At 39.6% G+C, this 12148-nt stretch overlaps 2 protein-coding genes across 2 annotated transcripts; both read left to right on the forward strand.

Moving 5' to 3' along the window:
* Positions 1 to 7: 7 nt before the first annotated feature.
* On the forward strand, positions 8 to 4861 carry slu7 (SLU7 homolog, splicing factor). The gene is made up of 15 exons (XM_013912463.1): positions 8 to 214; positions 446 to 602; positions 694 to 847; positions 935 to 1015; positions 1167 to 1331; positions 1433 to 1498; positions 1600 to 1731; positions 2257 to 2354; positions 2498 to 2565; positions 3015 to 3154; positions 3513 to 3674; positions 3767 to 3868; positions 3984 to 4061; positions 4160 to 4279; positions 4365 to 4861. Exons 2-15 carry the CDS (start codon positions 454 to 456, stop codon positions 4542 to 4544), a joined length of 1695 nt encoding a protein of 564 aa, XP_013767917.1. The 5' UTR covers positions 8 to 214; positions 446 to 453; the 3' UTR covers positions 4545 to 4861.
* A 1861-nt stretch (positions 4862 to 6722) lies between these two features.
* On the forward strand, positions 6723 to 9468 carry c1qtnf2 (C1q and TNF related 2). Its single transcript, XM_005719802.1, has 3 exons — positions 6723 to 6900; positions 7210 to 7467; positions 8639 to 9468. Exons 1-3 carry the CDS (start codon positions 6879 to 6881, stop codon positions 9280 to 9282), a joined length of 924 nt encoding a protein of 307 aa, XP_005719859.1. The 5' UTR covers positions 6723 to 6878; the 3' UTR covers positions 9283 to 9468.
* Positions 9469 to 12148: the final 2680 nt, after the last annotated feature.

The raw sequence follows: 12148 nt of genomic DNA on the forward strand, positions 1-12148 counted from the left end.
TGCTGTACTCTGACTGTCCTTTAGAAGTCGCTGTTTCCGGCAGCGACTCCACAGAAAGGATGTGACGTAACTTTAGCTGATGTAAAATGGCGACGATCGCATTTTAGTCAAAACAACCGACGAGTTTAAAAAAAAAAGGGGTCAAATACAGGGAAAGTTGCTGATTTTACGGAAGGAATATAAACATCAAGTTTATTTGTGGAGCCTATTCAAGGTAAGTGAGTGAATTGGTTTATGAATTTTCACAGAAATTAAGTAAAATGCCTCTTCTACATGTACGTCATTCGGCAGTTAAACAGCTAGTTTGGCAAATACTGCAATAAAACCTGTAGTTTTAGCCTTTGTTTTAAGAAGTGAAACACATAATTGCTGAGTGTAGGTGAGTAGGACGGGTGTTTATACTAAACCCGTGACGGTGTCCCCGGCGGCGTGTTTCTGGCGGCAGGTTCAGTCATGACCGAGCAGACCAACGTTAACTCGGAGGGGATCGTGGGCCTGGATGAGCCCAAGAAGATGACCAGAGAGGACTGGAGGAAGAAGAAGGAGCTGGAGGAGCAGAGAAAGCTGGGAAACGCTCCAGCTGAGGTGGACGAGGAGGGAAAGTAAGTTTGTGCCTGTGCACAAAGTGTGTGCTTTCAGGCAGCTGATGGAAGGAATGGCGTGATATGTAACGTGAACGCATCTGTCCTACAGGGATATAAACCCCCACATCCCACAGTACATTTCATCAGTGCCGTGGTACATCGACCCATCAAAAAGGCCCACACTAAAGCATCAAAGACCACAGAGTGAGAGTGAGAAGCAGTACTCCGCAATCGGAGAGTGGTACAAGAGAGGCGTGCAGGAGGTGAGAATGAGGCAAGTTTTTCTCTCATGTGGACACAGAAGTATATTGCCACAAAATCTAAAAGCTTCACTTTGTGTCTCCACACAGAGTGCAGTTGTAACTAAGTTCCGTAAAGGGGCTTGTGAAAACTGTGGTGCCATGACACACAAGAAGAAAGACTGCTTGGAGGTAAAACTGATGAAAATGTTTTACAGTTATCTGCTGGAACAAATTAATATTCAGGGTTTTCTTATCCTGGATGTCAAAGGAGTATTATTATTATTATTATTATTGTTATATTATTTAAGTTAGCATCTTACCTTTCATTTTGTCCCACCAGCGACCCAGAAAAGTTGGTGCCAAATTCACAGGAACAGGGATTGCTCCAGATGAACACGCTCAGATCCAGCTCACCATGGACTATGATGGAAAGCGTGATCGCTGGAATGGCTACGACCCAGAGGAACATCAGCGCATTGTTGAAGAGTACGCCAAAGTAGATCTGGTAAGCAGACCAGCATGACTGAACTCCAGAGGTCAAAACATTGGTAAGCCAATGTTGTTGTGGTCCACCACCACATGACTGAATTCTTATTTGTTTCTCAGGCCAAAAGGACACTGAAAGCACAGAAACTTCAGGATGAGTTGGCCTCGGGAAAACTGGACCAGACTGTAAGTGCTCACTCACATTAACATGGTAATAATAAATTTTTCCCAGTTTTGGAGGCAAATATCAGACTGCAATTTAATAACCTTACATTCTTTATTTGTAGGAGTGGGAACATGACAGTGAAGATGAGGATGAAGACAAATATGCAGATGACATCGACATGCCCGGTCAGAACTTTGACTCCAAGAGACGAATCACTGTCAGGAATCTGCGTATCAGAGAAGACACAGCTAAAGTAAGAGCCACGTAGTAAAACATTAGTCATTTGTGCTTTTTCTGATGATAAACTGTGTACACAGGGATAAAATGAATACAGAACACAGTGTTACTGCCCACATTATTGTGTAAAAGCTGTGAGCCACACCATGTTCCTTTTATATTTTTCTTACAAGGAGACAGTTGTATCGAGATCTTGTTTAAATTGTGAACATGAAAAAGCTTTGAATGTCCTTCAAGCAGGCTGGAGAACTATTACTGAAGACAACTTACAGAAAATACAAGAAGGCTGCCTAAGAGGGTTCAGGCTATGTTAATGAATAAAGGCAGTTATACCAAATTTTGATTCAGAGGGCTGTTGCAGTTACACAGACTCTGTTTTTGCGTCATGTTTTGTGTTTGATTTGTGTTTTCACGCTTCCTTCGTGTTTGTTTTCAAGCGAAATATAATAAAATCACATGACTTTTCAGCAGTTCTGTGTATGAAAGATGGGGTACTGCAGTTTACTAATTTCTCTGAACTCCTCGTGTCTGTTTTTCACAGTACTTGAGAAATCTGGATCCAAATTCAGCGTACTACGATCCAAAGACGCGAGCAATGAGAGAGAACCCGTACTCCAACACTGGCAAGAACCCTGATGAGTAAGTTATGGGTTTGTTTTTTTTGTTGTTGTTGTTGTTGTTGTTTTTAAAAAATAAAATAAAATCAACAGAGGAATAGTAGAAATAGTCTCGGAGTAACTGAGTGGACACTGAAATCATTTTTGAACTGTTTTGTGTAACAGAGTGGGGTACGCTGGAGACAACTTTGTTCGCTACAGTGGAGCCACAATTTCCATGGCTCAAACACAATGTAAGTCCTAAAGTTATGGTTCCTTCTTTTCAAACACCTCACAACCTTAACTCTTTAGGTTTTGGAAGTATGACTTTACTTATATTGGAAATGAGTCTAGAGATTTATTTATTTTTGGCCACTGTGATCAAAACTGTTGAATGTTTGACTGGATTATAATAGGTTACCAAAAGTCATCCAAAAGTGGAAAAATCAGCATTTATAGAGTAAAAATCAGCTGCAAAAAGTAAAAAGCAGCCTGCTAACAATAGTGGTTAACATCTATACATCTATTTAGACACAGCTAAATTAAAGAGTCCCTCTCCTGTCACACTTATGTTATATATGAGACACCAAAAGGCAGGATCTTAGTTACTTAGTAAAGGATAATTATGATGAAATCTGAGCTTTTTCTTATCTGTTAGGACCACAGAGTGTAATTTGTAGCAATTGTCATTGTCTCGTGACAGTGTTTGCCTGGGAGGCTTATGAGAAAGGCTCCGAGGTGCATCTGCAGGCTGACCCCACCAAACTGGAACTGCTGCATCGTTCCTTCAAGGTCAAGAAGGAGGACTTCAAAGAAGAACAGAGAGAGAGCATCCTGGAGAAGGTACACGGCTGATATGTATTCATTTAGCAACAGGATGAGGCCAGGAAGAGTGAAAAGTACATAAGAGATGGGAGAAACTTTCTTCAACCATCTTATGAGTGCAGATGTTGCACAGTTTGTCCACTGGATGGCACTCTGCAGCTTCTCTGTTGGCAGCATGTTTGAGAACACCACAAACAACCAGTCTATCTGAGCAGTCGGGCTTGGATCAGCTGTGTAAAGGAGAAAATAAATAACTACAAATATTAGGGATATCAGAAAGAAAAAAAAATATTGGCTGATATATCAGACCGAACTTCATATCAGTCACAGTCTGGGCTTTACTGATGATGTTTCTGCTTTTGTGTGTGACAATCAGTATGGAGGCCAGGAGCATTTGGATGCACCACCGCGGGAGTTGCTGTTGGCCCAGACGGAGGACTACGTGGAGTATTCGCGTCACGGCGCTGTGCTGAAAGGACTCGAAAAGGCTGTCGCTCGCTCCAAATATGAGGAGGACGTGCTCATCAACAACCACACTGTAAGAAGGGCAGACTGTAGCAAATGTGTGGCTAATTTTGTTACATTTTATTTCTGTTTTATCCTAAAATCAAGATCATATCTCCTCGTTAGTGTATTTGGGGTTCCTACTGGAAAGACGGCTTCTGGGGGTACAAGTGTTGCCACTCCATGGTCAAACAGAGTTACTGCACAGGATCAGCTGGAATTGGAATTGTAAGTACATTTACTGAGAGTATTTGAAGCGTTTGTTTGATGGATAGGATATCAGTTTATAAAGTGGTCACAGATTTCTCACTTTCTGACTGTGTTTGTATATGAACCCCTGCAGAACAACTCAGAGTGCACTCCATTTGAAGAGGCAATAACTGAGCCACAGGAGGAGGAACAGCCCAAGACTCTGCTAGAAGTAAGGGACACTGTTTTTGTTTTGTTTTTTTAAATGCTGCAGTTAATGTTAATAAGCTTAAATGTAATGTTCATTATTAAAATATTCGTGATCACCAGATGCATCAAGATAAGATGAAAGAGAAGAAGAAGAAAAAGAAGAACAAAAAGAACAAGAAGCGCGACTCCGACAGCAGTGATTCGGAGGATGAGGAGAAGAAGAAGGAAAAGCTGAAGAAGGTAATGTTTTTGTTTTTGTTTGACAGCCGTGTTTGTTTTGATGAGTTTCTCCGTGTCTGACCTCCAACCGCCGTCTCCTTCTCAGGCTCTAGAAGCAGAGGACAAGCGGGTGAAGCAGGTGGAGATACTAATGCAGCTGGATGAGAGGAAGAGGCCGTACAACAGCTTGTTTGAAGTAAAGGCGCCCACTGAGGAGGAGATGGAGGCCTTCCGCATGAAACGCAGCAGGCCAGATGATCCCATGGCTTCCTTCTTGGGACAGTGACCTTTTCAGTCCCGGCAGATTCCCCTAAACTCTCCCCAAGGACTCTACTAGAGCAGCTGCTCAGTAAAATATAAAATCCCACATTCACTCAAGTTTTGTGCTTTGGAAAGAAGTGCTGGAGAAACTGTGTACAGTATTTTGTAAAAGTTAATGTTGACACATTGTTTTGAAGCTGCATGTCCATAAAATGTGGAACAACAACAAAAGGTGTTTCGCTTCAACAGGAGACATTTAAATACTTTCAAACCTTTCAAATTCAGTCTTTACAGGAAACATGAGAAACGTAACTGCATTTCTTTTTATAATAAAATCCATTTGCCTGAATGTATGGTTTTTTGTTGTTCTTGTTTTTTGGGTTTTTTTGCATGGGTGGAGGGTTGTACATGAGGTATGAGCAATGGGTGGAAATATGACTTGGGCGGCTGATCCTTTTAATTTTGCTGAACCTCAGTAGTTGTTGTTAGCATGGCTGTATATACATATCGTGTTTTCCAGTTATGGACTCCAGAGGAAACTTAAGTATGTGGGGAGATTTGTAAATTAGTACACAACAACAGAAAGTAATATGGAAAGAACAATTCAAAAGGCATTTCCAACATTTCTGTCAGGTCTGAGACTTCATCGATTTAAGTACTGATCTGAAGAGAAAGTGGAGGATTACTTCATAGTGACCTCCACTACAGGCCAAAATGAAACTGAAGCTGCCCTTCTAGTTTCTACCCTTCACTGAATCCCTGCTGTACGGAACGGCTCGTTTATGTCATGTCCTCAGTGATCATGTTCCCCATGTAAGTGATCAGGGTCTAAAAACAGTTCTTTGTAAAAGTACCCACCAGAGTTATTATAATTATTGTATTTTCTAATTATTTATTTATTGTTTTTAAATTTCATTTTGACTCTGTTGTTAGTTCGGACAGTAAGCCTGTGCGTTTCACTTTACTTTTTAATTGTTTTGCTTTTCTCAATATTAGCTTTAGCCTTGCAAAATATCATTTTACAGAGGGCAAATGCTGGAGGCAAGATTTAAGAAGATCAGTTCAAGTTTAACACAAAAACCCCACTGCTTCTGAAAACAGTTAATTCACAGTCTTGTAGACTGTCATTAAAGATGTCCGTTAAAAACTCATGGGGGCAAACTGTAACTTTACCAAAGTAACAAACAAAAACTAAAGACATTTAATCAATATTTGTATTTAATTTTAATTCGTTTGCCAGGATTACAAAATCATGTCAGTTAGTTTTGCCCCCCCCCAAAGTCTAGTTTTTATTTTAGGTAACATGGTTTTTCACATGTAAATTGAGTTTTAGAACTATTTGATTGCTTTTAAAAACCATAAACTGAACCTTGCAAGGTATGTTTACCTTGCAAGGTTCAGCGACGAACAATTCTGGATAATTTATTTGGAAAAAAAAGAAATAATTATGCACTTTTTAATTTTGCTTTTTGTAGCCTTGTGTGTTAAGCATAACTAGGGTAGAGATAAAGAGGGAAAGGACTAAAATCTCAAATACCTAAAAAAAAAAGTCACCCACAGCGTCACCTAATGGACTGAACTGAAAAACGAATGCAAACATGAGATGGCTACCTCTTCATTCACTGGGTGATTTTCTGGAAAGCCCTGATGAGGGTTCCAAGGTGGAGAAGAGGACACCAAAAACAAGCAGTCAATCTCAGCGTTCCTTATCTCAGACTGCAGGGAGAAGTCTGTCCTTGTGCTCCTTATTAACCAGGTGCACACATTATCCACGTGCATTACACATGAACACAGTCAGAAACCTAAAAAATGGCAGACGTGTTTTTTCAGTGTTTCCTCTTTCTTGTGTCTCTTGTTTTTTGTAAGATGTGCTCTACATAGTAGATTTATTCATAAACTTTACAGTGTGGGACAATTTTAGTGCTTGTAATAAGACAAGGAAACGTAAATGTTTTTTTTTTTAAATTTTCTTTTTCTATTATTGCAACATTTGACCACTTCTGAGGACATCAGTATCTAAATGCATAACGTGTAACAAGCGAAATGTTTCTGCTTTATCCTTTTTAGCCCTCGTTGTGTAATCTCTTGCTTCCTCACAGCAGAGTTTGTGAACCACTGATGTGTCACTGCTTCAGCTGTTGCACTGACTTGAATGTAATGACATCATGGTGAAAGCATTTTTTTTTTTTTTTTGGCCTATCACTCGCATAAACAGGGCGGATGTTACGGAGGCTCTGGGCTGCACATTTCTCTGCAGAGCTTCTCTTGAAGAATGTTGCCTCAATCGTTTGTTGGAAATGTAGGAAGGTTTGTGCACTCTGATGCAGAGAAAGGGCTCGGACGGAGCTGAAAAATACCCATGAGTCATAATTTCTCAACTGGTGAGTTCTTACTCTGTGCTTTTAAAATGGCTGACACACTCCTTTATATAACCTACTGTAAGCTGCATGCTTTTATGTAACCAGAACATATAACAGATGCATCAGATTTGTCATTAGTTACTGAGGGATTGCATGAAAATGGCCACACCATCTAGATGCCCGTCCACATGGTGTGTTAGGTTTTAGTCTCTGGTTGACTCCAGGAATCTTTTACCACATGTTTGCATCATCTGATCAGTGGCTGCAAAACTCAAGTCAGTATAATTGTTGTAAACAGTTGCTTCCCCTTGTCTCTTTGTGACTCCACAGTTCCCATCATGCTCCAGATGTTTGTGATGATCTATGTGCTGTCAGTTGTCGTCTCGCAGTCAACAAATCCCCCATCTAAGAGAGGTCGGAATTTCACCATCCACTCATCCCAGCTGGTCTGCAGTCTGCCCGGCCCAGCGGGGCCTGCAGGGAACCCAGGAGCCCCTGGATCACCCGGGGCCATGGGCCCCATGGGGCCCCCCGGGACAGACGGCCAAGATGGGAAGGATGGAGAGAAGGGAGAGAAGGGAGATCAAGGTAGTAGTTAATCTCTAGTTGTATGTTACTGTGAACTTGAATGATCTTCACATCATATATGTCACTGATCTGATTTTTCTTTAGCACCTCTCCAACATCTATGCACAGATGTCTGAAGTTGCAAGTTCTTAACTGTAAAGGGAATGTTTTTATTGCCATTTGACTTTTTTGGTCATTAGCTTCATATTCAGACCTTTTTCAGTTACTTAAACGAGCCTGTTGATTTATTATTTATTATCACGAGTTTTGAAGAGTCAAAAAACATCTAAACAGCCCTAACATGCCAATTAATATGCTCTTTTCTTTTGTCAGTGACAATTTCACAGGGAACGTTTTAGGCTCTTAAGAGCTTTTGGTCATCAAAACAATTAAACTACTCTCACAATTAACAGAACACTTTGAAAACAATCAGATATAGGGAAAAAATGAGGGTAATAGGCATGCTAGTCCACCATGTCCACACGCTTTGCCATGATGCTGGGGGGCTCTCGCACTGCTCATCCTGTTCCTCTTTGCACAAAGGAGCAGACACCAGTCTCTAAGGACCTTATATGGCCTGTCCAGCTCTCCTAGAGTAACTGTCTGTCCCCTGAAATCTCTTCTATGACAGCAAACCTTATGCTAATGGCACGCAGTGATGTGCCATTCAAGAGTTGAACTACCCGTAGAACCTCTAGGATCCAGGTATCACCTCATCCTGGCAGTTGTTACCAGTGACCCTAGACAAATGCAAAAGTAGTAAAAAAACACAGTCAGAGGGAAAATGTCAGTGGCTTCCACCTGTAAAACCATTCCTGTTTGGGAAACTGTTTCATTGTTGCCCCTCTACTGCACCCAAAGTCCCTACAACTCCCTCCGCCATTTAACTGACCAGATCAATATCACAGAAGTTTGACTGATTTTCTACACTCTGATTTAAACATGTTCCTTTATTTATTTCGAGCACAGTATTTGTTTAAAACACGATTTGGGCTTTTTTAGCCTTTATTTAGATAGAATAGTGAAGAGAAGACAGGAATGCTAGGAGGTCTTGGTGAGACACATGGTAAATGGACCCAGGCATCTTCAATAGCCTTAAAGAACATAGCTAAGCTGCTCAAGCATGTCAGCTATACTGGTGCCCAGATTATACTATTTTATTGTCATCTTGTTATTATTTATGTGTTATCAGGTGATCCAGGGAGACCTGGGAACCCAGGCAAACCGGGTGAGAAAGGTCGTGAGGGTATTATTGGCAAGGCCGGACCTCGGGGACTGAAAGGACAACGTGGAAAACCCGGAACATCTGGAACCTGGGGACAAAAAGGAGACGTGGGTGACATGGGCGAGGAAGGAGCTCCAGGTGGTTGTAACTGTGGCAAGCAAGCACGATCAGCTTTCTCTGTGGCTGTGACAAAGAGCTATCCTAAAGAGCGCACGCCCATCCGCTTCACCCGGATCCTGCTGAATGAAGGGAATCACTACAATGCCTCCAGCGGGAAGTTTGTCTGCGTTATCCCTGGAGTTTATTACTTTACCTATGACATCACACTGGCCAACAAGCATCTCGCCATCGGGTTAGTTCATAATGGGCAGTACAAGATCAAAACATTTGATGCAAACACTGGGAACTATGACGTGGCGTCTGGTTCTACTGTTCTCCACCTGAAGGAGTCAGACCAGGTCTGGCTGCAGATCTTCTACTCGGAGCAGAACGGACTCTTTTTTGATCCTTTTTGGACAGACAGCACCTTTACGGGCTTCCTAATCTACCCTGACCAGGAATTTCTCAATGAAGCAGATAGAAAAGCAAATGCTCAGGATGAAAATGAATGAACTGTAATGAAGATTTATATCTAATTGAACTTCACAAGTTTGGGCTTTGTGGAATTTCAGTTGTTTAAGACATTCGTCACCAGGAGGCGCACTAGGAAAGAAAGAAAATCAACTGGAGGAATCACACAATAAAGCCTTAATAGTGAACAAAAAACATTTTACCTGAAATATTATGCCCTGTTCTCATAAAATATTTAAATTTATGTAACCCAAAATACTTTAATTCTGTTTCTTTTTTTTAAACTCCTTGATAGGAGATGGCACAGTGCCTTCTTCTTTTTCCCCCTTTTTCCTTTATTAACCATTATAAAACACAATTTGAAATAAAATCTAAATTATATTGTAAGATAAATTATTTTACAGTGTTTGTGTTTTTGAGTCAAAACTGGTTAGCACTGTCCTGGTGCCTGTGTGGAATTTTCATGTTCTCTCCAGGTTCCTCCCACAGTCCAAAGACATGCAATTAGGTGGGCCAGGTTAATTGGTGACTCTAAATTGCCGGTAGAATATAAGTGTGAATGGTTATCTCTCTCTCTTTGTGTTGGCCCTGGCAACTTGTTCAGGGTGTACCCTGCCTGTCACCTGGGATAGGCTCTAGCCCACCCCTGCAACCCTGAACTGGATAAGAGGAGGAGAATAGGTGGAACAGTTTTTGAGTATTTGTGTATGGTTCATTAACATGGCGTGTATTTTTGTGTTCAAGTTCATAATTACTTTCATGACACATAGAAGTGTATTCTATAAACTAACATCTTTTAAATAAAACTAATAAGCATTTTAGAAATCAAATAACTCATCTTAGAGTTTTATTAATTTAATTAAATGTAATTTCTACCGATTGCGCCACTGGAGTTTTGCACATACTATCAATTTAAATGGCATTTTACTTGAACACTTGTATTAACTCGTATTGCATCACTTTTTTATGCCCAAAAAATTATTTGAACAAACTGAAAATTTATTCAACTCAAAAAGTTTTTCTTCCAGCGAGACATGAAATTAATAAATGATTGTAAACAGAAATGATGCACTAGGATAAAATAATATGCATGTCATGCCAATCACATGTGTATCAAATTATATAAATATTAACCTGCAGTTTTGTATTTGTAGAAAATTTTTAAATTATTTCTCACTTAAAGTCATCATGCTCCAGTCTAAGGTTGCTTCACGGGCTGAATTGCTTAATAGAATTCACTTTATAATACAATCTGTGATTAAGGGCATAATCCTCCTGCAATTAAATCAAATTTTAAGGTATTTTGTTTTAAATTATAATGTAATTTTCCTAAAAATACTTAAAGGTAGATACGTTAGAATAATATGTATGTATTTATATGTATTTGTATTTGCATGTATACAATTTTATGTAGCACATGAGTAATTGAAGTAATACACAACTTCATGTAACTTACAGGAGAGAAGAAATAGTGACATTTTAAGTCATTTTAAGTAGTGTCAAACTTCTGGGTATTTTACAGGAAAGGAGACAAAATGATACTGTGAGTAAATTTAAATACTGCATAAACAATTTTAAGTACTACATACTTTCCTGGTAATTGTGCCATCTTAAATTATAAGTACATTATGCTTTTTGGGTTGTTGGCCGCATTATAGAGTGAATTTAAGTTACGCATTATTTAAAATTACTTGTACATGAATTAAATGTATTTACAGTATAAATACTTCTTTGTTTTCCGTAAAAAAAAACCCAAAACACTTTCCCCCCTTACCTCACTTCAAGTATTTGTAGGTAAATATAATTACATTGTAATTTCAAATAAACTACATTCCACTGCTATTCCATTTAATTAGTCGTGGGCCATACTGTAAAGTGTTACCAAATACAGGACAATGACAGACTACATTAAGGAGACAAAGGATTGGAGAAACACAAGAACATGCTGCACCTCCTGTGTTTCTTTACTTTTAGAGGCCGTTCATCACCATTTCATGGACCACAGGGGGATTTTTAACTGGGGTTTTATACTCAAATGTCTCAAAGTCATCCGTGGGTATTCACATCACACATGGAAGCAATTAATCACACTTGATCTAATGTGTTACTTAACTAAAGTATCCATAACCCATGATACTTCAGGGAAGAAATGCAATTCTGCATTTAAACTTGTGCTTATGTAAAAGTACAAATGCATCAATGGCAAACCTGAAAACTTCATTTTAGAATAGTTAGTCAGTGTAGAGCTAATTTAAACAATTTACCCAGTCTTAATGTAAAGTGTTAATAGCTATTTGGAGTCAAATCTTTTGCAGTATGCTTCATGCAGGCACAGCTTCTGCTACAAACACTCAGATAACAGCTTTCTTAGGTAAACAGAAAGAAAGCAGCATTTTATTTATATACAGGCTCAGCTCCCCTGTTCTTATGTTTGCAAAATCTTCCTTTTTGTATGGAACCTGGAAGCATGCTGTATATTCTCCTACTTAGATGGCTCTAGCTAAAAATAACCGAATCACTTCTAAAAAGTGCTATACTTGAATCAAATACTTTCCTTCAACAAAAATGTGAAAATATGATGCTTTACTCTCATCTCTGTCAGTGGCTCAGTAGGTAACCCAATGCACCACTATAGAGCCTCATGTTCCCATGCAGAGATGCTGAGTTTAAATCCCCCAAAGTCAGCCAAGAGTGATGTTTAGCAAAATGGACTCACACAGGTTTGCACTTAACGAATGTCAGTGTGATATCTAACTTCTTTTAAACGGCTGTTGTCATTATCAAACAAATATACTGAAGCAATTCCTCAGCTAGACCCTATCCTATTCCTTTCCCTAAACTAATTCAAACAGATACCATACTGAAAGTATCTGGAAATGTATCTGCTCACAGTAGTAGTAGTATCAC

The sequence above is a fragment of the Pundamilia nyererei genome, unplaced genomic scaffold (assembly GCF_000239375.1).
Source record: "Pundamilia nyererei isolate P.nyererei 1_Seehausen unplaced genomic scaffold, PunNye1.0 scaffold00001, whole genome shotgun sequence".
NCBI lineage: Eukaryota > Metazoa > Chordata > Actinopteri > Cichliformes > Cichlidae > Pundamilia > Pundamilia nyererei.

Excerpts from the sequence above, each read along its gene's own strand:
- c1qtnf2 (XM_005719802.1), top strand. The coding sequence starts at position 6,879 with ATGAGTCATAATTTCTCAACTG. Across the intron at positions 6,901-7,209 it reads GAGTCATAATTTCTCAACTG|TTCCCATCATGCTCCAGATG; the intron begins GTGAGTTCTTAC and ends GTGACTCCACAG. Across the intron at positions 7,468-8,638 it reads GGGAGAGAAGGGAGATCAAG|GTGATCCAGGGAGACCTGGG; the intron begins GTAGTAGTTAAT and ends ATGTGTTATCAG.
- slu7 (XM_013912463.1), top strand. The coding sequence starts at position 454 with ATGACCGAGCAGACCAACGTTAACTCGGAGGGGATCGTGGGCCTGGAT. Across the intron at positions 1,499-1,599 it reads CGGGAAAACTGGACCAGACT|GAGTGGGAACATGACAGTGA; the intron begins GTAAGTGCTCAC and ends CTTTATTTGTAG. Across the intron at positions 1,732-2,256 it reads TCAGAGAAGACACAGCTAAA|TACTTGAGAAATCTGGATCC; the intron begins GTAAGAGCCACG and ends TGTTTTTCACAG.